This window comes from Diospyros lotus, chromosome 12 (assembly GCF_014633365.1).
Source record: "Diospyros lotus cultivar Yz01 chromosome 12, ASM1463336v1, whole genome shotgun sequence".
NCBI lineage: Eukaryota > Viridiplantae > Streptophyta > Magnoliopsida > Ericales > Ebenaceae > Diospyros > Diospyros lotus.
Genome location: NC_068349.1, coordinates 4,991,189 through 5,015,669, shown reverse-complemented (window position 1 = coordinate 5,015,669; position 24,481 = coordinate 4,991,189). Strand labels below are relative to the sequence as shown.

Here is a 24,481-nt window from a genome sequence, read left to right as displayed (position 1 = left end):
CAAGAAATAACAATGATAATAAAACACAACCAATATATGATTAAGTGTTATAACTACTAACAATATTGTATTAAATTAATGTAATGATTATAAAATTTATCTAAAAATAAAAGTATAATTTTTAAAAAATAATTTATTTTTGGGACTATTGAATAACTTGGAAAAATCTTATGGCCAAGAAAATAAAAAAAAAAGATAAAAATAACCATTTTAATGAAACAAATTGGGCTTTGTGGGGCCATGAAACTTATTTTTTAATAAAAATAAATTTTTTGATCTTTTTTTTTGGGGGGGGGGGGGCCATGGGATTTTTCAAACTTACCCAATAAAAAATAATGTATTTTTACTTTTTTTGACTTGATTAAATTTATAATTCACAAGAAATAACAATGGAATGATAATAAAACACAACATATACCTGATTAAGTGTTCTAACTACTAACAGCATTGGATTAAATTGATATAATGATTATAAAATTTATCCAAAAATAAAATTATAATTTTAAAACAATAATTTATTTTTGGGACTATTGAATAACTTTGAAAAATCCCATAGCCAAGAAAAGAAAAAAAAAGGATAAAAATAACCATTTTAATAAAAAAAATCGGGCTTTATGGGGCCACAAAACCCAGCCTGGGTATTGTGGGGCCATGAAACCTTATTTTTTAATAAAAATGAATTTTTGATCTTTTTTTTTGGGGGGGTGCATGGAATTTTTCAAAGTTACCCAATAAAGAGTAATGTATTTTACATTTTTTGACTTGATTAAATTTATAATTCACAAGAAATAACAATGGAATGATAATAAAACACATTCAATACATGATTAAGTGTTCTAACTACTAACAACATTAGATTAAATTGATGTAATGATTATAAAATTTATCCAAAAATAAAAGTATAATTTTTAAACAATAATTTATTTTTGAGACTATTGAATAATTTGAAAAAATCCCATGGCTAGAAAAGGAAAAAAAAAGATAAAAATAACCATTTTAATAAGAAAAATGGGGCTTTGTGGGGCCACAAAACCTAGCCCAGGTTTTGTGGGCTTGGGTTTTGTGGGGCCATGAAACCTGTTTTTTTAATAAAAATAGATTTTTTGATCTTTTTTTCGAGGGGGGGACTTGGGATTTTTCAAAGTTACCCAATAAAAAATAATGTATTTTTACCTATTTTGACTTGTTTAAATTTATAATTCACAAGAAATAACAATGGAATGATAATAAAACACAACCAATACATGATTAAATGTTCTAACTACTAACAACATTGGATTAAATTGATGTAATGATTATAAAATTTATCCAAAAATAAAAGTATAATTTTTAAACAATAATTCATGTTTGGGACTATTGAATAATTTGGAAAAATCCCATGGCTAAGAAAAGAAAAAAAATAATAAAAATAATAATTTTAATAAAAAAAATCGGGCTTTGTGGGGCCATAAAACCCGACCCGAGTTTTGTGGGGCCATGAAACCTGATTTTTTAATAAAAATGTATTTTTTGATCTTTTTTTTTTTTTTTTGGCCATGGAATATTTCAAAGTTACCCAATAAAAAATAATGTATTTTTACTTTTTTTGACTTGATTAAATTTATAATTCACAAGAAATTACAATGGAATGATAATAAAACATAATCAATACATGATTAAGTGTTCTAACTACTAACAACATTGGATTAAATTGATGTAATGATTATAAAATTTATCTAAAAATAAAAGTATAATTTTTAAACAATAATTTATTTTTGGGACTATTGAATAATTTGAAAAAATCTCATGGCCAAAAAAAGAAAAAAAACGGATAAAAATAACTATTTTAATAAAAGAAATCGGGCTTTGTGGGGCCACAAAACTCGGGCCGGGTTTTGTGGAGTCATGAAACCTGATTTTTTAATAAAAATTGATTTTTTGATCTTTTTTTTTTTTGGGCCATGGGATTTTTCAAAGTTACTCAATGAAAAATAATGTAATTTTACATTTTTGATTTGATTAAATTTATAATTCACAAGAAATAACAATAGAATGATAATAAAACACAACCAATACATGATTAAGTGTTCTAATTACTAACAACATTGGATTAAATTGATGTAATGATTATAAAATTTACCCAAAAATACAAGTATAAATTTTAAAGAATAATTTATTTTTGGGACTATTGGATAACTTGAAAAAATCTCATGATCAAGAAAAGAAAAAAAAGTATTAAAAAATCCATTTTAATAAAAGAAATTGGGCTTTGTGGGGCTATAAAAGCTGATTTTTTAATAAAAATGGATTTTTTTGATTTTTTTTTTTTTGGCCATGGGATTTTTTAAAGTTACCCAATAAAAAATGATGTCTTTTTACATTTTTGGGCTTGATTGAATTTATAATTCATAATAAATAATAATGGAATGATAATAAAACACACACAACCAATACATGTTTAAGTGTTTTAACTACTAACAACATTGGATTAAATTGATGTGATGATTATAAAATTTATCCAAAAATATAAGTATAATTTTTAAACATTAATTTATTTTTGAGACTGTTGCATAACTTGAAAAAATCCATGGCCAAAAAAAGAAAAAAAATAGATAAAAAAAAAACTATTTTAATAAAAGAAATCAGGCTTTGTAAGGCCACAAAGCTTGGCCTGAGTTTTGTGGGGCTACAAAACCTGATTTTTTAATGAAAATTGATTTTTTGATCTTTTTTTTTTTTTGGTCCATGGGATTTTTCATAGTTACCCAATAAAAAATTATGTATTTTTACAATTTTTTGTCTTAATTGGATTTATAATTCACAATAAACAACAATGGAATGATAATAAAACACAACCAATACATGATTAAGTGTTCTAACCACTAATAACATTGGATTAAATTGATATAATGATTATAAAATTTACCCAAAAATACAAGTATAATTCTTAAATAATAATTTATTTTTTGGACTATTGGTAACTTTAAAAAATTCCATGGCCAAGAAAAGAAAAAAAAATCAAAAAAATTATTTTAAGAATAATTGAATCACAATTTTTTAATTTTTTGATAATACATATATTTTTTCAAATTTTCAATTATTTTTATTTAATCCATTTTATTTATTGTATATGTAATATTATTACATATATATTTAATAATAAAAAAATGAAGGGAGGGAACCGAGCGTGGGTTCGAGACTCAACTAGTTATTAAATTTTTTAAACAATAATTATTATTAAAAATAATAGTATTTATTTGAAAATATTAATAATTTAATAGTTGAAAATTTATTATTATAATTAAGATTTGTAATTATTATTACAATTGAAAAATAATATAAGAATCATTGAATAACAATTTTTCAGTTATTTATTTAATAATACATATATATTTAAAATTTTCAATTATTATTATTTAATTAATTTTATTTATATGTAACAATACATATATATTTAATAATAAAAAAGAGATGGGGGACTCACCGTGGGTTCAAAATCCACCCAGTTATTAAGTTATTAAAAAATAAGAATTCATGTTGAGAAATAATAATAATATTTTAATAATTAAAAATTTATTATTATAATTATGAGGGATTTCTCGGGCTTCCCTGCAAGGTAAAATAGAAATTTTACCATTTTGTTTGTTTTGTATTGAGGGTAGTTTAATAATATATTGTCTTTATTTTTATTCTTAATTTTTAATTAAAGTGGGGAGTTGAAAAGTCAAAGATTGGGGTGAAAAGTGATAAAGTGGCTATTTTTTGCAACTATTTGTTTGTAGGGGGTAAAAATATTTTTTTGTCCAAAAAAGGGGCTAAAAACGAATTTTCTATCTGTGGAGGGGTTATTTTTTGCAATTTCCACTTTTATATGCATCACAAACCCAAAACAAGCATGAGGTAGCTCAAGTTAGTCTCATTCTCACAAGTGAGCTTGAGATCCATCTCAAGTTTGGTTTCTTGGGTTATTGGGCAAGCTTGACTGAGTTCCTCCTAAGTGAAGCTTGAATTGTGCTCAAACAATTTACAGGAAAAGAAAGAATTGAACTCAAACAACTGAACATGTCTTCCACTCCTAGGATTCTACAGGAAAATAACCCTTTTTACATTATATTATTTTTCAAGTTTGAAATGTTCTTTCTAAACGAACAAGTTCATGTATGCTTACTTCTCAGTCTTATTGCACGATCACTGTGATAGTTTTCCGTATTCGGGCCATCCAACCACCATTTTCCGGTCAAAGTTCACACCACCACCTTTCCTGCGAATAGATATGCTCTAGGAGCGAGATACTCAATCCTGTCGAATTGGCATTCAGTTGGTTCATAGTCTTAAAATAGTCTAAAAAGCTTGAGGAATCACTCATTCATGAGTTTGGTAGACTTTGCACCACGATTATTTGCAATGAATCCCATCTTAGCCATTAATTTAATTGTCTCAGTCAACACTTGCACACCAAGGATGGATCAAAACATTTAGGACCTTAATGCATATAGTTTAGTCATGAGATGACTCTTAACAGTTGAATTGCAGGTTCTGAGTGCTGATCATCTATACATCCAAATAGCAAACATCGTTTCAGCAAGTTCATGGCAGAGAGTCATCAATGATGCCCGGAATCTAATTTTCCGCCCCGGAGGGGGGGGGGGGGGGGGGGGGGGGACTTCAACTTTAGTTTCAGCAGACCCATTTGCCCAAGGGCTTAGCAGACTTGCCCTCACCCTCGTTGCCTCAGACAGTGACAAGATATCGTTGGGCAACCAAGCCAGCTTCATGACCATACAGCAGCCCAGGAACCTGTCCTTGAACCACAACTCTGCAGTCAGGAATAGAGCCACCAAGTTAAGAGTTCTAGGAAAACCAATGGATGAAAACATTTCAACTTCAGCATTTTACTTGAATTTGTCATTAGTCCAGTCTAGTACGTAGAGATCATCAGTTGAATGCCCAGACGGACCTATGCCGCCCTAGCAACAGAGCATCGGAAACAATCAACCGTGAATCCCCTGTTAAAAAACAAAAATGAAACACGAGAAGCTGTAAAGAAATAACCTGAAACACAACCATGGTGCCAACTGCAGCCGCAAGGTGTGGACCCGACCCGTTTCAAATCCAAACTCTTGAACCTGATTATTGAATAAAACGAGTCTGACAGACCCGTTAGATTAAGAGAATGCCCCAGACCGATTCCACTCACCACTCTCAATCTCTCTTTCTCTGAAATCGCAAAGACGGGCTAGGTTTTCCGGCCCCAGCGCCGACTATCTCTAACACTTCTCCTTCTGCGATCAACCCGACGCCTCCATTTCCGGGACTGCCGACGATATTCCTACTCTCCGTTTCTCCGCTCAGCCCGACGCCTCCATCTCCGGGACCGCCTACGATCTTCCTCCTCTCCGTTCGCTCAGCCCGACACCACCATCTCCGACACCGCGGACCATCTTCCTCCTCTCCGTTCTTCGCTCAGGTCGACGTCACCACCTCCGGCACTGCGAGCCTCCGCCGGCGACTTCACCGCTCTTCCAACTCCATTCTCCTTAGGTTTGAACCCTCCCTCATTTGCTTGGTATATCTACACTCTGAAACCTTTTTTTTTTTTTTGTTCTTCTAAGATCTGTTCGTTATGATTTTGGTTTTTATTTGATTAGCCCATTAGGGTTTGCTATCAAATATATATATAGTCATCTATGTATACTTCCTATGCTTTATGAGCTATGGCAATGATTTTTAAGATAATAACACACTGAAAGTAATAGAATACTTGTCCCATATTCATGTCAATGCAGAATATTTGTTTATCTGAAGATTTGCTCATCTGCAGAAAGTAATAGAATATTTTCTTATCTGATTAACACTTGATATGTTGTTGTTTATCACATTAGTTCAGCTTATCACGTACCCTTGTTGGAACATAATTTACATACGAGAATCTTTGCAAATTTTCCATGAAATGGGCACGATCTGAAACTTGGAGTTCTTTGCCACGGGTGTAAGTTTCCTACATTAGTAAATAAAGTTAGAAACTGGGATGCTTCATCTATGACAGCTACTAAGACATTGTTAACCAAAAAAGAAAAGCAAGCTAAAACAAAACCAATATAACTAAGTTGAACCAGGACAAGGAGACTACCAACAGAAGTTACCTGAATGGCAGGATCTTTCCCTAAGGCTTCTATCTCCTATGCAAGCACTTCCTTTGTTAAGTGTGGATCTTTCACAGTTTGGAATACAAATCTACAAAATCTAAGCATCTATTGCTTATATTTCATCTCCTTGCATTGGGCATACAGAGATGCAGCTGCTCGTTCCAAATATTCCTGCTAACACAGGCTATTAGGATTTGACCTTGAAGACAAAATTAGGATTAGATCCATACTTCGCTTCTTAATCTTCTCATTGTCTTCCTACCAACAGAAGTTACCTGAATGGCAGGATCTTTCCCTAAGGCTTCTATCTCCTATGCAAGCACTTCCTTTGTTAAGTGTGGATCTTTCACAGTTTGGAATACAAATCTACAAAATCTAAGCATCTATTGCTTATATTTCATCTCCTTGCATTGGGCATACAGAGATGCAGCTGCTCGTTCCAAATATTCCTGCTAACACAGGCTATTAGGATTTGACCTTGAAGACAAAATTAGGATTAGATCCATACTTCGCTTCTTAATCTTCTCATTGTCTTCTACCTTCTTAATATTTTTCTGAGATGGGTTTTATCAGGAATGTCTCTTTTGATTTTCTCCGTTTGGTTCCATCTGGGTTTTGCTTTTGGTTTACAATTTTTGGTTGAAGCATTCAAATGGGACAGTTTTGTTGCTTTCTCTTTGGGTGCGTGGATGTTTACTTTTTGGTGCACAGGCTATATAGTTGAATTTTTCCACATGCTCTATTGTGTGCTTGTTGCATTGTATTTCAAATTGTTTTCATTTTGTCACAAGGCAGTGAAGTAATTTGTGTGTGTTTCATAATATAAAAAGTTGCTTCTTTGCCCAATGGCCCTGTAAAAAAGGAAAAAAGACCTGGCATGAGGATGAAATGAAGATTCTGTTTGGTTTACTAGAACTCGGGATTGGAACATGTCTGGCCATGGATAGAGATGGCCAGAGCTCTGGAATTTATGTAGTTGATTCTACTTGGTGAAATTAAGGCTTGTAATTGTGTTGTTATATATGTGTATGTGTGTGTCTGTTTATTTGAATATATATATACACGCACACACTGTGCTAGGTAGAGAAGGGATTCTACCAATCCCTATATATATATATATATATAACCCTTTTCCCTTTTTCATTTTCCTTCCCATCCTTCCTCCTTCACTTGTCTCCTTCGCCCCTGTGCCTCTGGCCGCTGCCGCTTTGCCCGTCGCCTCTGGCCGCTGTAGCTTTGCCCATCTCCTCTGCCTGGCGCTGCTCCTCCGCCACTCCTGTGCCTCTGCTCGTCTCCTCCGCCCATCGCTGCTTCGCCTTTCTCCTCCATTTGTCTTTGCCCGTCGTTGCTCCTCCGCCACGCCTGTGCCTCTGCTCGTCTCCTCCGCCCATCGCTGCTTCGCCTGTCTCCTCCGTTTGTCTTTGCCCGTCGTTGCTCCTCAGCCCACACCCTTGCGCGTTCGCTCCTCCGCCCACCGCCCGCTTGTGCCCCTACTCCTCCGCCGGTGCCTTTGATTCAAGTATTTCTTTCTTTGTTCCCTTTTCTCTCATCTCTCACATCCCTAAATAAAACCCCTTTTCCCGAAATTGTGAAAAATTCCTTCCGACCACGCCATTTCCTTCGCCAAGTTGCTTTATATGCCACGCTCTCTCATTTCTTGCATAGTCTCAGCCAAAACATTTTGTAATTTTGTTTGGTTTGATAATTTGTCAGTTAATAAGTGTATGAAAATGAGATTATCAGTTGAATTAGGATGATTTTAGATTCTAGCCTTCTAGTTTAATTTATGAATTCAATTGGATTTTGTTGGTTTTTAATTTAACCTTTCATATACTCTAGGAAGACAAGGGATTCTATCAAGTGGCAGAATCTTTTTTCATATATATATATATATTTATACATATTCAAATGTAGATGTTTACTTCTCTTCAATCTGATTTGAAGGTGTGAAGGAACAGTGATTTGTATTAATGTGTTAAGTTGAAGTTCATTTATCAGTTTTTCTCAAGGAACATTGATCTGAAGGGTTACTTCATTGTATTTTTTCTCTTTTGTTGTTTGTTACTGGTCACTCTCGAAGCTAAGTTGTTTTTAGCTTTTCCTTTTTTTTTTCTTTTTATGGTGTTTAATGTGTAGTTTGATTTGTATTAATGTGGTGAGTGATTTATATAAAATGTATTAATTTGAACCATTGACAAGTCTTGACATTTCTGGGAAAATTTCAAGAGGGCTTCCACCAAGCAAAGCAACCATTCTTCATTACTTGGTAGCACATGATGATGGATAAGAGGCTCATTTCTAGCAGCAATGCTAGAAAAGGAAGACCCAACCCTACTTGGCATCCCAACTGCTATATAATAATATATTTAAATAAATTTAAAAAGATATGTAATTTCTGTGGTATACGCGGTCTAGGGCTGGGCTTTGTATTCCTAATCCCCCCAACTCATAGGTGTGCTGGTTTTTTCTTGATTCCATCAATACTTTCCAGTCAAATGAAGATGGTTATCTTACCAAAAATAAAAAATCAAATAATGAAGATGATTAGATTAGGTAAAAATTATCGTAAAGTTTAAACTTCATTGGGCCTTCCATTTGTATACAATCATGTTATTTGTATATCAATGACTACTACACACATGCAAATGACTAAAATATCATTTGCGCCTTGCCTTGCGCAGCTTCACCATGTTGAGGGTGAGATATTTTAGTCATGTCTCACCGCCTCATCGCTTTGGGTGAGATATTTTAGTCATGCGTCTCGCCGCCTTATTGTTTTGGGTGAGAGGTAATTTTATCATTTTAGTTGTATTATATAATTCAAAGAGTATAAATAATATTTTTTATTCGTATATACAATTCTACGGCCCAGAAAAAGAAAAATGGGCCTACTAATGCTGCGGAAGCCCAAGTCCAAATGATTGTGGCCCATTTTTTCATAATCGGGTTAATTATAATTACCACCCTTACAGAAAAGATATATTTAGTTCGCGTGTTATATGTACAGTCTTGTTGCTTCTGAGTCCCTCCGCAACTTTCTCGGTTGGCTCAGAAAAATGGTACGTATAATTTCTATCCCTTGTTTCTTGTTTTTTTTTTTTTTTGGTTATTATTCTTCTATCTTAGCAGTGAGAGAGTATGGAGAAATACTCACTAAGATTGAAACCCCCATTTATTTGTGTTTTTGATAATGTCAAAAGTACAAGAACATAATTCGTAAATGTGGTGATTAGTGTAACATTTCTGTCCTCGGGTATGCTATAGAACTCAGTACTATATGGGGTTGCCTGCTTACATGTTCAACGAAATGACTGAGAGGGGCCGTTGGATGCCAACACCCATCAGTTCCTTGCAAATATAAAATTGCTATTTTTAATTGTCATTTTGAGCCCCTCATGGTCAACTTGTCTGTCCTTTCCTGATGCTGAAGTTCAGTTTGGTTTCTCAAGGAGATACTGTAAATGTGCCCGTAATATATAACAAAGGGTTTTCTTTTTCTCGTCTTGTATTTAGGTTGACATGGAAGGGATGATGATGATCCCGTTGAAGGACATAGCACCCGCAGCTCAAAACAACATAAACACCCAGTTCATAGTTTTGGATAAAGGAAGGGTGACATTTGAAGGCCCACAAAAGACATGTTTGGCACTAGTGGCCGACAACACGGCCGCAGTTCATTTCCAGCTTTGGGGGGACGAGTGTGAAGCCTTTGAGCCCGGCGACATCGTTCGCTTGGTTAATGGCATCTTCTCTTACCAGAGGAACAATCTTGTGCTGAGGGCCGGCAAGAGAGGGAAAGTCCAAAAGGCGGGAGAATTCACCATGGCTTTTGTTGAGACGCCCAATATGAGCGAGATCCGATGGGTTCCTGATCCGAATAACTCCAAGAAGTATGTCCAGGAGGCTGTTCTTTCCCCTCACTCGCGTATCTTTCCGCCCATGCTGTGACTAGTTACCGCCTACTTCATTGGAACTGGTATGCAATAGTTGGAATTCAACTCTGTTTGATGGCTTGTTCCAACTTACCCAGAAAAACAGAAAAGATAGTGAGTTGCCTGCTAGCATCCATTTATTTGTATAGGGTCTTCTAAGTAGGAAAGAGAGTATTTTGAATGTGATGATGCTTTTGGGTTGGAGATTTGGAACAGCAATGATGTGTTTTAAGTAATCAATTTTGATATCACTTGCTAGCTAATTAGCATTTTATAACATCACTTATTCAGGGAACACAAAAACGTATAAACTAAATTCTACATCCTGCAATATTCTACATTCTGCAATTCCCACACAAGATGTCAAAATAAAAAACACAGATTTGAGGTGCTATGACAAAATAATTTATGTTCGCAGCCGAATAAAGAACAAAATTCACTATTAAATAAGTTACAGAAGAGATAAACTATCTTGCTCGTAATCCCATCATTTTAATATAATACTCAAGACTCGCCACTCTTAAATCTGCACCTTTACCCGCTCCTCTACAAAATGATAACTAATTTACATGTACATTGTTGTAATTTACAATTACTTTATGTTTGTCTAGAGTGATGGTGAACCCTGGGATTAATTGCGCAAATCCTATAATGCAAAGCACGGTCGCCACCAGTCTGCTAACAACGAGCTCTTTTACAATTCCCAAGTTATACCTGTTTCCTATATTACTTATTCCTATGGAACTTAATGTTCTATGAAAATACAACATGATAAACTGTATTTTGCAATGATCTTGTCTTCTTAGAAAATGAAGAGCATATGACATGAAATCACATATATGCAAGTGAATTCCGGTCAAGGTCAGGCTGTTGACGACCTCTGGTAGGCGTGGGGGGTCTTTGAACGTTAAGCTCCTGCAATAAGCAATAACCAGCAAAAGTACTTATACAAGCTGACAAAACAAAATATGATGCTCATCCATTGGTCCTAAATTTTCTTAGGCCTATGATGGAGAATTATGCAGAAAATGGGTAATAATTCATACCTGCATCCATGCGTCATCAATGACTCGCTCTGGAGACGTCTCGGGGGACTGAAAGGGAGGTGGCAAGGGATGGATCAATTTTGGAACGATGACTAACCCTCTTCCAACTACCAATATTGCTCCGGCATTATTTGCCGTCCCTGTATGCACACATCTCTGTTTAATTAGAGCATATCAACAATTAAAAGAGACAAGTGGAATGTCAAGAGTCCTCACCGCAATAGTTTGTTGCAGAAAAAAGAGTGATCAGCTGCCCCTGAGCGAACCGTTCAAATCCATCCATAACACATTCATGGGCTCTTATAATGAGTTGCAATTTGTTTCTCTTACAGAAGTCTGTGACTCGATCAGGCTGCAAGTAACAACAGTGTGCAATGACAAAGTGGAGGTTGGGAGTCGACAGTGTCTTAACTATGAAATGCTAGCGTGCATGCTTAATCAACAGCACCGCATTGGACCTAAAGCAATGTAGACAACTCTCCAGTTTGATCAGCTCGTCATCTTCTAAATGTAAAATGCCAATGGCATCTGTAAAAGTGCTTCTGTGCGATTAAACTTATTCCATGTTGTAAGAGATTCAATGCATTGTACAGGACATGCAATACCAAGTGAAAGGATATAGTTCCAAGTCTCAAAGCATGCAACAATATCCTCCTACGACTCTAGCATCATAGAATTGTAAGTCAATGAAATTTTGATTTCATGCATATACCAAGCCGAATTGACTAGTTTTGAGTATAGCAGTATCTAGAGTTGCATCGCTTGTTCAGTCACTTGAAGATTGTAGAGATTCAGCCAGAAGAATGGGCATTTATTTTTTATCCATAAAAGATGCTAGTTTTACCAGGATTACAACAAATCCATTCCATGAATGCATGGTATCATTATATGCATACCCCAAAAGTGACGAGACCAGGACCTCTTGCATTTGGCCTCAAACCCTCTACACTATCATTTTCTGTGGGATCAGACCTGTAAAAAAAACATAAGACAATGTTGAAAACAAAACATTCTAGATCAAATCAGATGAAAAGTGGAAACTATAAATGAATTGATACATACCATAGAAGATCCATTAAGACTATTGATCCAGCATCCATTGTTATGGGCCTTTCAAGTTTCTCTATCTGTTCTACTGAATTTATTGACCGTCCTATGCCTCCATGCATACAGATAATTTTTTTCTCAACAAGTGCAGCCAGTGGAAGATAGTTAAAAAGTTGATTGAATCGTGTCCATGCCCAGATCCCATCGGTCTCTCCCTACATACACATCTATAATCAGAATCACCAAAAATTTTCAAGGAATTACTGTCTGCGTATTCATCCCATACCATTCTCTCAATGCACTCAATACGAAAACCAAAGAGAGCATTTATGTCAGCTGCCTCATGATTCCCACGTATCAAATAAACATTCTCAGGATACTCAATCTGAAAACCATTATAAAGAATTGCGCTGTCAATAAGACACTGAGAAATAACACCATGTACATAAATGATTTCAAAGCAGAAACTTGCCTTGAGCGCAAGCAGCAAAGATATGGTCTCCAAGCTGTGTTGTCCTCGATCAACATAATCACCAAGAAACAGATAGTCAATATACCTGAAACATAGAGATGAGAAGGTCATAAACAACTTCAGAAAATGATCAGCTCGTTTATTATTTGGATCATTAATCTAACAAAATAAGGTTATAGCTAGAAGCAGGAGTATTCAATAATTGGGACCAGCACCAAGTATTGAGGAACAGCTTGCTGTTGCTTTGTTTTGTTTATGTATTTTTTCTTGGAAGTAGGGATTTCCACGAATGTTTTGAAAACAGGAGTAAATTAAACCAAGAAAGGGAAAGAATCAAAGATCAATAGTTGGCCCTAGGTCAAACCCAGCTTCAAAATAATTAAATACACATAATAATAAATTAAATTTAAAAATGAAAAGTACTAAAATATATCAAATAATAGACTTAAAATTTCATCAAGTAAAATTCTCCCACAATTCAAAATAGTCTATACAGCAACATTAACATGAAGTTTAGGATGAAAATAAAATAAAACTTAAAATTAAATTATAAGCCAACAATTGCAAAAAATTATCCATGCATCAAACAGAAGTTCATAAATATTTTTAATAGATATTTAATTAAAAATAAAAAATAATAATATAAAAGAATGAATACATCAAAGGTTTTAAATAAAATTATTAGAATTTTTCATATATTTTTCCTTTAGTATTTTAGAAGTTTTCTTTGATATTGTAATTGCATTCTAAACCCTTTTTTTTTTCCAAAATTTTTAGAGATTCTTTTCAAGTTCTAATACTGTTACAATGATATTGGAGAACTTGTACTCATGAACTATATACAAAATCACGCTTTTCCTACTCAAAAGGAGTTTTGTTGTTAACTATGAAAAAAAAAAGTGAAAACAAAAAATAGTTTTGTTTCACAAGCCTATTTCTTCCACTTATTTCTAAAAGAACATTTGCACTACTTGTTCTGTCTGCTACCTCTTTTAAAATGAGGGTTCTGGGTTAAGTTGAGATTGGAACTTGATCTAACTACATCAAAAGCAAATTGCAAACCAATTTCACTAGAACATATATGCACAGCCTCTTTAGCTCCAAATTCCTACCAACGATTCCTAAACATTTTGCATTCAGAATACGTTCGTTGAAATACAGACACCATCTCAACCATGTTCTCATAGTCTGCACATATGTTGATGCTTCTATACTTCGAGATCTATTTGTGTCAAACTCAAAACTTGTCTACTCAAAATTCTGAAAACGCTAATATCTCAGCCTCTACATATTCAAATCAGACTAATTTTTTAAGAAGCAGATTCTCGTCAATCTCTTCCCATAACATCACAATCCTGTAACGCTTCTCTAGTACCAGGAAGTGTTTAAGGTCTTAGAGAAGCTAAACTAAGTTTAGCACTAAATCAAATACATTGCAAAAATAGTCTTCTATAGTTCCAGTTAAACATCAAATTCACCAATTTAAACAACAAATCAATTAAACAGTGTAGCTTGTGCTGACAGTAAAACTACACCATGGAGTGAAAAAAGAAATTATGGAGGCTTATTGATTGCCTATGCACCGAAAGCACCATGACACTAATTCTAGATAAAAGAGAAAATCACTATAGACAAGAGAATTGTAAACAAAAAAATATAAAACCCAATGTGAAACTCACGTTATGTCTCCTGCAGTGGAAGGAAATCCATATTCATCAAATAACCGCATTAAATCACCATACTGTCCATGAAGATCTCCAAACACTTTGACAGGAGCTTTTAATTGAAGAACTGTGGGCTCCTGCATAAAGATCTGTTCAGCAGTATAGCAAAGCTCACCCACTTCATAAGAATCCAAAAAAAACCTCCTGTTAGCAGGAGCTTTCCAGTTCCGAGGCCTCAGCAAAGTGGAAATAACCTGCAAAGACAAATTCTCATCAAGAATTCATAGAAACATCAATTTTCCTAAAATACACAGAAATTTCAAACACGCACCTCCCCACCCCACCCTCTGTGGATGTGGGAAGGGGCAGGAAAACTAAGGGAAAAATTACATATATGTATAATATAGGACAAGAACACCTGCAAGTTACCAAAAAACTTACCTTCTTCTGCAAGCCTTGAGGAGACCTCTGCCTGGTGATTTTTTTGGTCGAATAAGGCTGGTCATTCTGCAAAGGAACCATTCGTCTACTCTCATTTTCAAAATGATCCAAAGATAACTGTCTTACCATTAAACCCAAGTCCCCAGCTGCCTCTTTAGCAACTACAACCTGCAGAATTAGAGAAAGCCTGTTCTTAAAAATTAGAGATGAATGAACTCTTTACACATCACATAATTGGAGTGTACATACCGCTCTTGGATGAAGGTGAACATCTGAGTCAGTGTCACTACACTCTGAAGTGGTTTCTGCAACTTGTGAGTTGTCATCTGAAAAAGACGTTTCTTCTGCAGGAGTGGTAGAAGCCGCCTGGGCAGCTTGCCACACAGCATTAGCTGCCTCAGCCTCAGCAGCAGAAGCCTCTACCAGTTTCTCCATAGAGTTATTATCCATGCTGCCAAGGATGGAAATGAATTACAAAATTCTTCATAGTGTTGCGGATGGAAGGAAATGTGTTAATGATGTATTGTCCATTAGTGAATGAGGATCATCACTTTTTGAGGGTTGAGGAAAGATTGTTTTGTATGCAGCCTTACCCTTGTTCTGCAAAGAGGCTGTTTCCATAACTCGAAGTCATGACCTTTGAGTCATAATGGAGCAACCTTACTATTGCTACCAAGTTCACCTTCATATTACAAAATTCTTTAAGGAGATGGAGAGAAAGGAGAGGGGGAAAGGGGGGGAGGTTGGATTTGGAAATAAAAACCTTGCACCACCAGAGAAAGGAATCTCAGCTCTGCTGTTCAGACTTGGTGTTGCGTTGTATAAATTTAAACTGGAATTGTTTGTTCTTAAACTTGTCACAGTTGAGGCCCTCTCTGGTGTTAATATAGGAGAACCAGAAGGTGAATTTTCGGCAAGCACAAAATCTTCTAACAACATATCTGCACAAGTAAGCATTAAGAATTATTACATAAAAAGAGACTGAAAAGAAAGATGAAAAGAAGCACCAAAATTGCAAAAGGAAAATTCTTTGGTGGCATACACAGCCTAAAGCTTCACATGCATTTAGAGTTGGCCCATTCTTTAATAGCTTTATCCTTAAGGGCAACTAGTTAGACCTGTAAGTGCTTTATTGCCCAACATTCTATACCATAAAACAACAGAAACATGTTAGTCTCATAGCTCATCATCATCATCATCAATTGCACCTTATCCTAACTAAGTTAGGGATGGTAACACGACATTCATAATGTCAATTGACTTCTAAAAGTCATATTGCCAATAAAAATCCATGTAAAAGAACAAGGTGACAAAATTTTATGCCAGATGTCCTTCCTATGAAAAATTTTCATGAGATGGTAGTGAATGAAGAAAATTGATATCGTCATACTCCATTATATATTTGATATTGTTAAACCAACCCATACAATATGGAAACACATTGATTTCGTCTTATAGCTATCTAATAAAATTTAGCCACAAATCCATCATAACATTAATTTATGTGATTAGGATTTCGGAGTTTTTGATTTACCTTAAACGTATTTAAGTTTTATTAGCTGCATCCATCATAATATTACCATATTAGATAGGATTAATATTAAGAATTTTAGTTGTTTTAGGATTTTTATCAAGTCTATAAATATGATTTATTGATGTAACCCAAAACTAATGAGTTTCTAAGAATAAATAAAAGTTGAATATTTAGAAGAGAGACCACTCTCTCCCCATTCTCTTCTTCTATCTTCCTCCTTATCTTGCTTTCCCCTTCTCTGCTGTTCTTTCTGCTGATTCTAGTGCTGCATCTTCTCTTCTCCTTCTTCTAGTCTACTTCTACTGCTGCTTCTTCTCTTTTTCTATTTGTTGCCATCCTTTTCTCCTCGTTTTTCTACTCCCATTCTTGTTTCTAGGCCATTCTTGTTTCTTTGTGCACACAGGATATACTTTGCATTACATTGCTACAATTATTCTTGATCTTGCATTTTTGGATCAATGCTACAACTAATAATGATAGTTCACATTGCAGATCTCGGTTCCATATAAATGCTATATTTGATATGTTGGTCTCCAGAATAAGAAGACAAATGAAGTTCTTCATTCAGTGATTCTCTGTCTTACCTCCTCGGAGACCACCGTAAACATATATCTGAACTCCGACAGAAGCAGCTGCATGTCGGCAGCGAGTCATAAGCTCCAAAGAAGAATCATGTTCACTGTGTCTCTTGATTGTTTGTGAAGAAGTCACCAGCCCATTTCTATCCAACCAGACTCCAGCGGCAGTGTCCAGCACTTCAAGCAGAAGAATCACTTTTAAAATTTTCTTCTACTCTGAATTTGAGTAGTCATTCATGCCATTGAACCAGAGAAACAAACCAATTACCTGCAATAGATGCATCACCTTCAACTGCCTGTCCTCCTCTAAGAGCACCTCCAGTAACATGCAATCTAGCACCAACAAAGACCTGAAGACCAGCAATGTTAAGATCAGTAGAGATCAAAAGGATGGGAAAAAAAAAAAGTTTAAAATATCTCAATGTTTAACAGCCAATCATCTACCAACTTAAGCTATTAATATCACAAGTTCACCTCCTCAACGAATGCATCAAAGGAAACTCTAAGACAATATTATAATGCTAGAAAACCTACCTAGATAGGAATGAGTTTGAAACAAGGGGCTATTTAACAATTTTTGTAGGTAAGAGATGAAGAGAAAGAAAAGCCCAAATTATCCCTTCTGAAAAACCTTTTTTCTTTAAGAAGATCACTGGGACTGGTGGATAAACTAATATCTCATGTCACATCCAAGTGTCAAGCAAGGCCGCAGGAGAACTTTATATGAATCTTTTTTTCCAGTTCATTTGAGTTCTCAAGTCCTCAATACCAGGTTGCTCACTTCCCTCTGCCTCACCAAAAACTCCAGTAATTCATGCTAGCATGGATGTTCATCAGGAACCAACCAGGAAGCAAAGGACAGGAAGCATGGCCAAAGGTGTCATTGCCCCAGCACATGATTTCCCCCACCCTACACTGTTCTCTTTACCTCATTCAGATTGAAATTGATCTGGTTTTGTTCTGCTGCTACTACCACCACTTGTATATCTTGATTGATTCCTTCTAGATGGACATGCTATTTTGCTCAATCTTATTTAAACCCAACACCTATCAGTTACTTTAATACTGTTCTCTGTCTTCTTCTCCAGAAGTTTTTTCCCTTTACCCTCAAATATTCTCTTCACATCTCTCATCCTTTCTGTCACTTTTTTCCTTGTTTCAATAAGCATATGAACACAAGCTTTCACCTTGAGAGGGGAAACTCTGTACAGAACGAAGCCTATATGTTTAGAGGCAAACTTCGCTCATCATGAAAATCAACAACAGAAGAAGGCATCGAGCTAGGGCATCACAGAAAGAGAGAAGAGGATAGATCATTTTAGGCCCTGAACAGAAAGCTCCACACCCTCAAGAGTTATGGTGTCCTTCACCCACCAAATCCGCTACATTACACAAAAGGCCATGAGTAGTAAATACACCTCTGTAATGAGAAGGCAACCTTGACAATAGGCGAACAAAATCTATGACAGCCATCAGCATCACCCCATTTAGCACCAAACAAAAGAGAAAAGGAGACACCAAACAATAATCCCATGTGTTAATTATATTGAATGATTATTTACATAACCATGACTACATGGTTCCTTTGATTGCCCAATGCTTGAACCATTGCTGAAATAATCTGAGCAGTACTTCCTGCGCTAAAACCATGTTGAAAACCAATCAATTGAAAGCTAAGCCATAAAAGAAAAATGAAAGTAAGTTACTGAAGTTCCACCCAAACAACAAAAGAATTGCAACATGCCATTGTAAGCCAAAGCCTGAGTAACCCTTCCAATTTAACAGGTCCTCTGAACAAAATTCAATACAAATTTCAACTCCCAGGAAATTTGAGAGATACAGTAATGAACAATACATTTGAAAGGGGATGTTGCTATGTGGGGTTATCACTTACAGCAGCGTGTTGATATCTTGGTGAAGGAGACACCCCAGGTGCAAGCGTCCACTCCCACTGACCATTCCTATGCATAAGCAGCCCATAAGCATCTGCTAGTGGCTGTACATGTACACAACCAATCAAGCTAAGGATACTATGCTGCTATGAATAATCCTCAATATAAAATACAAATATAGAACCAAAAAAATTAATCAAATAAAGGTTAGGAAAAGATTATGCCTTGTTCTCTTTGTTGTTTTCAAGTGGTTTTCAGTTTTTTAAAACAGTGAAAACGTGTTTACTTTCATATTTTCAAAAACACATTTTAGAAAATAATGAAAAATTTTGTAAAAAAAACTCAAAAACAACAAAAATTCGTTTTGGTTGTTTTCATCACAAACACGCTCAAAATTTTCAAAACGCAAAAAACGCTATACAAAAAAGGAACGCGTTTTCAGCAATCTCAAAACAGAAACTCAAAATACAAAACTGAAACACGAAGAGAACAACCCCTTATGTTTTGGGAAACATCAAAATGGATTTAAAAAGACTCTGTGTGCGTGTGTGTCTTATTGAAGAAAAGGGGCCCTAACAAGGCACAGACCAAACAGGCCTAGATGAAAGAAAAGACAGACTCCAAGAGACATACAATTTACACAACATCCCAGCACGGACAACAAACAAATTAAGCATAGAATTTAGTCATTCTACTTTTCACTTCTGTTTTTCCCTTTTACTTGGTAGCATCATTTGCAGACAAATCGGTTAATCTCTCTGCTATACATTTGAACATAGAATCCAAAAAACCTAGAATCTTTTTCCTTCCACAACAAAGGAATTAAGCTATTTATCAAACTAGATCATACCACACCAGAGGAGTCCCTTCCTCCACACAACAAAAGCATGCCATCTGAGCGTGCACTGGCTGTTGCATACCTATAAGTAATGAAGAATAAGCAACATTTGGTGCTTAAGAATGGGGAAATTTGTAATTTTTCATTGAGAGGTAAAACTGCTAATCAGACACGAAAGAAGCCCCATTTCAGTATAAATAACACATCGAGCAATGTAGGCTTGATAAGATTCACAAGCCTCAACAAATAGCAATTAAAAAACTGATGAAACTCGCACATAATTACTCAACCACATGAAGTATGGCTCAACTAATACCACCAGGAAGAAAGGGGAAGTTGAAAGGGGACCATAATACAACAGAAGGAAAAGAAAACAGTGGAAAAGGAAGCTCTATGCAGTGCCAAGATAGTAAGAAGTTTGAAATCATACTAAAAACCCTCTCCATAACTTGCAGGCTTTGCAGAGACACCAGCATATGGATAGGATGTTGACAATTAAGAAATGTTGCAGGGTAGCACATCCAGATATGCTACTTAGCTTAGACATAATACTTATGACAGACAGGCTCTACCATAGACAGAAAACTGGACTTGGACAAAGAAATGATGAAGAGACTAGCTGAAGAAGGACAGGGTTTGCCATTGTCTCAAGATTGTATCTGAAAAGCATCCATTAACTGCAAGAAAGGGAGAACGAAGAAAAACAAGAAGAAACAGGCAATTTTTGGTTTTGCTTTTGTCAAGATTGCACCTATAAAGCAGCAATTACCAGCAACAGAGAGAAAAAATGAAGACGAGAAGATACAAAGAAAGGTGCAAAGGTAAAATGGAGAGATATAGAACAGGATAATTGCGAAAAGAACACATTATTTTGGAAACCAGGTGGGGCCTATTTCAAATAACAACAATATGAAAATCATATTAGTAAGAGAGCTAATTTGACATATTTGGAGATTGATTTCTTCCCTTAATGATGCCCCAGAATAACATTCTGAACATGTTACTTTTAAAAATACCCTAACAATAATGTGGCTTCGCAAATTATCTTATTTCAGAAAACAAGATTCACTCTGGAATTCTATTTTCAACAATTCAGAACTGCATTTGTGAAAGAAGGTCAATAATTAATATAAAAGATCATTTCTGAGATGACACCAACACAAGAACTTTTAGCAATCACCAAAGCATAGCTTACAATGTAGAAAAGTGGTTAAACTCACATTCTAGCTGATGGTCTATCACCTTCTGGATTTAGCCTCTGCCACACATATGGCTTCTGAGCAGTATCCAGAACCCAAGCATCTGACAATACTCTTTTCCCTTAAAAAAAATATTAAATGTTATTTGTTATAATTAATTATGAAAAGCCACATATATGCATTTTTGGCAGCAGAAATCCTGTGCAATCACTCAAGGCAGTGGGGGGCGGAAGTGAGAAAAGAGAAAAGGCACAAGTCTAACAGACTTGAATTAAGCACTCATCCTCTAATTTCCAAACATATAGAGACATAAATGCCAGGAGAAGACTGTTTTCCATAGGGATGAAATCAATCCAAACAGAGATAAACCTGTGCCAGCTTGAGCTTGGCTAGACATACCTTCCATAGCCTTTGAGCTGTACACTAGATTCTTTTCATCAAGTTCAAGCTTAGCTCAGCTTCTGAATGAGTTGTTCATACTTGGCTCGTTTGACTCAATCATGATATATCCCATGTTTACTGTCCTTGCATGTTTAGTTCTTCAGACTAAGTGTCACATCAGTACTACAAAGCTAATTGCTTTAAAGTTGTAACTTACAAGGTTTAAGTTAATTTTTTGTTTTATATGCATCACAAACCCAAAACAAGTATGAGGTAGCTCAAGTTTGTCTTACTATCACAAGTGAGCTTGAGATCCATCTCAAGTTTGGTTTAGTCATCAGATGACTCCTAACAGTTGAATTGCAGGTTCTGACTGCTCATCATCTATGCATCCAAATGGTAAACATCGTTTCAGCAAGTTCATTGCAGAGATCCCCTCAATTTTATTGTCTCAGTCAACACTTGCGCACCAAGGATAGATAAAAACATTTAGGACCTTAATGCATAGAGTTTAGTCATCAGATGACTCTTAACAGTTGAATTGCAGGTTCTGACTGCTCATCATCTAAACATCCAAATAGTAAACTTCAGCAAGTTCATTGCAGAGAGTTATGCATCTTTTTTATTTATTTTTATTATTATTATTTTTTTTTTTTTTTTTTTTTTTTTTTGGGGGGGGGGGGGGGGGGGGGGGGTGTTCAAAAGGATCTTCAACTTTTGTTTCAGCAGACACATTTACCCTAGGAAAAGATAATGACTTGGAAAAGATAATGGAACCAAAGCCGAAAAAAGAGGTAAATAGCAGACTTGCCCTCACCATCATTGCCGCAGACAGTAACAAGATATCGTTGGGCAACCAAGCCAGCTACATGACCATACCGCGGCCCAGGACCCTGTTCTTGGACCACAATTCTGCAGTCAGGAATACAGCCACCAAGTTATGAGTTCAGAAAACCAATGGATGAAAACATCTCAACTCCAGCATTTAGAAGGTTACTTGTGCCACTTGAATTTGTCATTGGTCAAGTCCAGTACGTAGAGATCATCTGTTGAATGCCCAGAAGGACCTATGCCGCCCTAGCAACAGACCATCGGAAACAATCAACTGTAAATCCCGTGTTAAAAAACAAAAGGTAAAGACAAGAACCTGTAAAGAAATCACCTGAAACACAACCATGGTGCCAACTGCAGCCGCAATGTGCGCCGCCCTAGGAGAAGGCGGCTCACCGGCGGGACGGAGTCTAAAGTCAAAATCAAAGCAAATTCCATCAGTATAACAAACCAAATGCACGAATTAGAAGTGATGGAATTACGAAGAGACATGCCTGGTCCACTTCCTAGTGAGAACATCAAAAGAATGAACAGAATTTGTCACACCGGCCAGCCCTACAACAGAACGGACAAACACATTCAGCGACCACAAAAGAGGCTTACAAAATGAAGGAGCGCAGAGACGAGAAGAAGGGGAAGTGTACTGATGGCGGGAGCGGAGGAAGTGCCACCCTCGATGGCGGTGGCGCCGCCGAAGAGGATCAGGCGGGGGCCTTGAGTTTTGGTGGCGGCGACGGCGGTGAGAGTGTGGCCACAGCGAGGACCGGGATTATCGTCGTCGGTGTCCCAATATGCCTCGAAGCTGTGATACGCCGGCGCCGGAGAGAAGAACGGCTTCGAACCCATGTAATTAAAGTACGACGAAATTCAAAAACAAAATTACAATTTTGGTGCAGAAATAGAATCTCGGAAAAGTAGTAGCGTGCAATGATGGAAAGTGGAAGATAGGACGAAGAGTCAACCATCAAACGAGTTCACAAGAAGACGAGCGGATGAATGGCCATTACGCTTGCCGAGAAAGAGCTTTCATCGGCGAGGCGAGAGAGCTGCCAGCACATGCACTGCTAGGTGCGAGCTGCACAACTGCACGAGTTTTGATTTGGGATCTCTTCTTCTCTCCTTCCTTCATTATGGGTTCGCCTTATTTTGGTTGAATACATTAATTACTATAAACAATTTTTTTACTCAACAGAGCACCACGCGCCCATGGCCGGCGAGTCTGCGTCTGCAACTTCGTTTACTCACATAATTTCGAGTTTTTTGGGGGTGCTTACACCTATATGCGCTTGCTGAGAAAAGACCTGAAGGCATATAATCTTACGATCAGTCTTCTTCTGGGCCATTTTCTTTTAGATTTAGACTAGACTAGATGAATAGAATTATTCTTTTAGAAACATCCCACAATCATCGCTCTGTCTATCTTCAAAGAACGTGTACTGAATTCGGTTGGTGTATGGGGACCCGACCCTAACCCAGGTGAACCCACCAGAATCCGTACGCCAATTAATAATTGAATAAAACTGCCTCCCCCGCTGCCACTTACCAAGATTTTATCACTCGCCTAAAGTTTAATCGGTACGCATCTCTTTTCTACGTTTAAGGATGCCAGAAACTATATTCATCCAAAGATTACTCTGGAAACTTCTTCTATAACAGTGCTGGATAGGTTTTACACTCCTTTCTGAATACCTCTCCCAGGCAAGAGAAAAGAAACAGATGAAATAGATTCAACAATAGGTCGCTATAATCAAAGAAGTTGGTGATACAAACCATAAATGCATCCATACAAGCACGGGGTGTCAGGTGAGGACTAATTTCCAATAAACATGCACATTGCAAGAGGGTTATGGACGGGCCAGTAAGCTCACCTTGTGAAAGAATTAATGGATCAGAAAGCAGCATTAAATTACCCATGTATCATCCAGTTAATTAAATTAAACATATATGACTCTAGCTAACACCTACTAGAGGCAGACACATCACATGGGAGGTTAATTTGTTCTTGCAAGAAAGCAAATTGATTACAAGAACAGACGGCTTGCTCCATTGAGCTTACTCACATGACTAAATTCAAAATGGACTCCATTGCCTAAGAAGTCCTTGCTTCAAGTCTCCAACCACCAATTGCAAAACAATTTGATATCCCTTTCTGTTAGTTCCCCACACCACACATTATTCATACTCATACTCACACCACACATTATTGAAGTTTCATAGTGGATCAAAGGTAGTAATTATTAGCAGAAGAAAGGACCATTTCTCACTCTTTTCCCCACTTCCTCCCTTCATCTCAGCATTCTTATTGGTTCAATTCTCTCCCTGAAATTTCTCTTTTGTTCTTCTCACTTTCTCTCCATCTAGAAGATAAAGCCACGCCGTCAGGACCGTTGTTGAAAGTTTGAACTTCAAAAATAATGTCTCCATCCAAAATGTACCAAAGTGAAAGAAGTTTGTAACACTGAAGAAGCATAGTTGATTACTACTAAAACTAATTGACCATA

At 36.2% G+C, this 24,481-nt stretch overlaps 2 protein-coding genes across 5 annotated transcripts; one reads left to right on the top strand and one right to left on the bottom strand.

The window, feature by feature from the left end:
• Positions 1-5,037: 5,037 nt before the first annotated feature.
• Positions 5,038-10,299, top strand: LOC127814227 (uncharacterized). Of its 3 annotated transcripts, none has more exons than XM_052355593.1 (2): positions 5,038-5,545; positions 9,639-10,299. In XM_052355593.1, exon 2 carries the CDS (start codon positions 9,645-9,647, stop codon positions 10,071-10,073), a length of 429 nt encoding a protein of 142 aa, XP_052211553.1. In that variant the 5' UTR covers positions 5,038-5,545; positions 9,639-9,644; the 3' UTR covers positions 10,074-10,299. The 3 variants fall into 3 exon arrangements, with proteins under 3 accessions (XP_052211553.1, XP_052211552.1, XP_052211554.1); XM_052355592.1 differs by having other exon boundaries at positions 5,110-5,520; positions 9,639-10,291; XM_052355594.1 differs by lacking the exon at positions 5,038-5,545 and adding an exon at positions 7,266-7,644.
• A 140-nt stretch (positions 10,300-10,439) lies between these two features.
• Positions 10,440-23,354, bottom strand: LOC127814225 (serine/threonine-protein phosphatase BSL1). 2 transcript variants are annotated; one of them, XM_052355591.1, is made up of 22 exons: positions 22,943-23,353; positions 22,625-22,814; positions 22,475-22,535; positions 22,312-22,390; positions 22,147-22,226; positions 21,967-22,061; positions 20,790-20,889; positions 19,582-19,651; positions 18,734-18,835; positions 17,108-17,189; positions 16,846-17,016; positions 15,491-15,668; positions 14,977-15,178; positions 14,728-14,895; positions 14,302-14,540; positions 12,623-12,707; positions 12,437-12,535; positions 12,166-12,365; positions 12,000-12,075; positions 11,320-11,455; positions 11,104-11,243; positions 10,440-10,972 (listed from the first exon to the last, which is right to left on the bottom strand). In XM_052355591.1, the coding sequence occupies exons 1-22, from the start codon at positions 22,943-22,945 to the stop codon at positions 10,889-10,891; spliced, it is 2,640 nt and encodes an 879-aa protein (XP_052211551.1). In that variant the 5' UTR covers positions 22,946-23,353; the 3' UTR covers positions 10,440-10,888. The 2 variants fall into 2 exon arrangements, with proteins under 2 accessions (XP_052211551.1, XP_052211550.1); XM_052355590.1 differs by having other exon boundaries at positions 22,625-23,354.
• Between the last annotated feature and the right edge of the window lie 1,127 nt (positions 23,355-24,481).

Excerpts from the sequence above, each read along its gene's own strand:
- LOC127814227 (XM_052355593.1), top strand. The coding sequence starts at position 9,645 with ATGGAAGGGATGATGATGATCCCGTTGAAGGACATAGCACCCGCAGCT.
- LOC127814225 (XM_052355590.1), bottom strand. The coding sequence starts at position 22,826 with ATGGGTTCGAAGCCGTTCTTCTCTCCGGCGCCGGCGTATCACAGCTTC. Across the intron at positions 12,708-14,301 it reads TCCACTGCAGGAGACATAAC|GTATATTGACTATCTGTTTC; the intron begins GTGAGTTTCACA and ends TCTATGTTTCAG. Across the intron at positions 11,244-11,319 it reads TTCTGCAACAAACTATTGCG|GGACGGCAAATAATGCCGGA; the intron begins GTGAGGACTCTT and ends GTGTGCATACAG.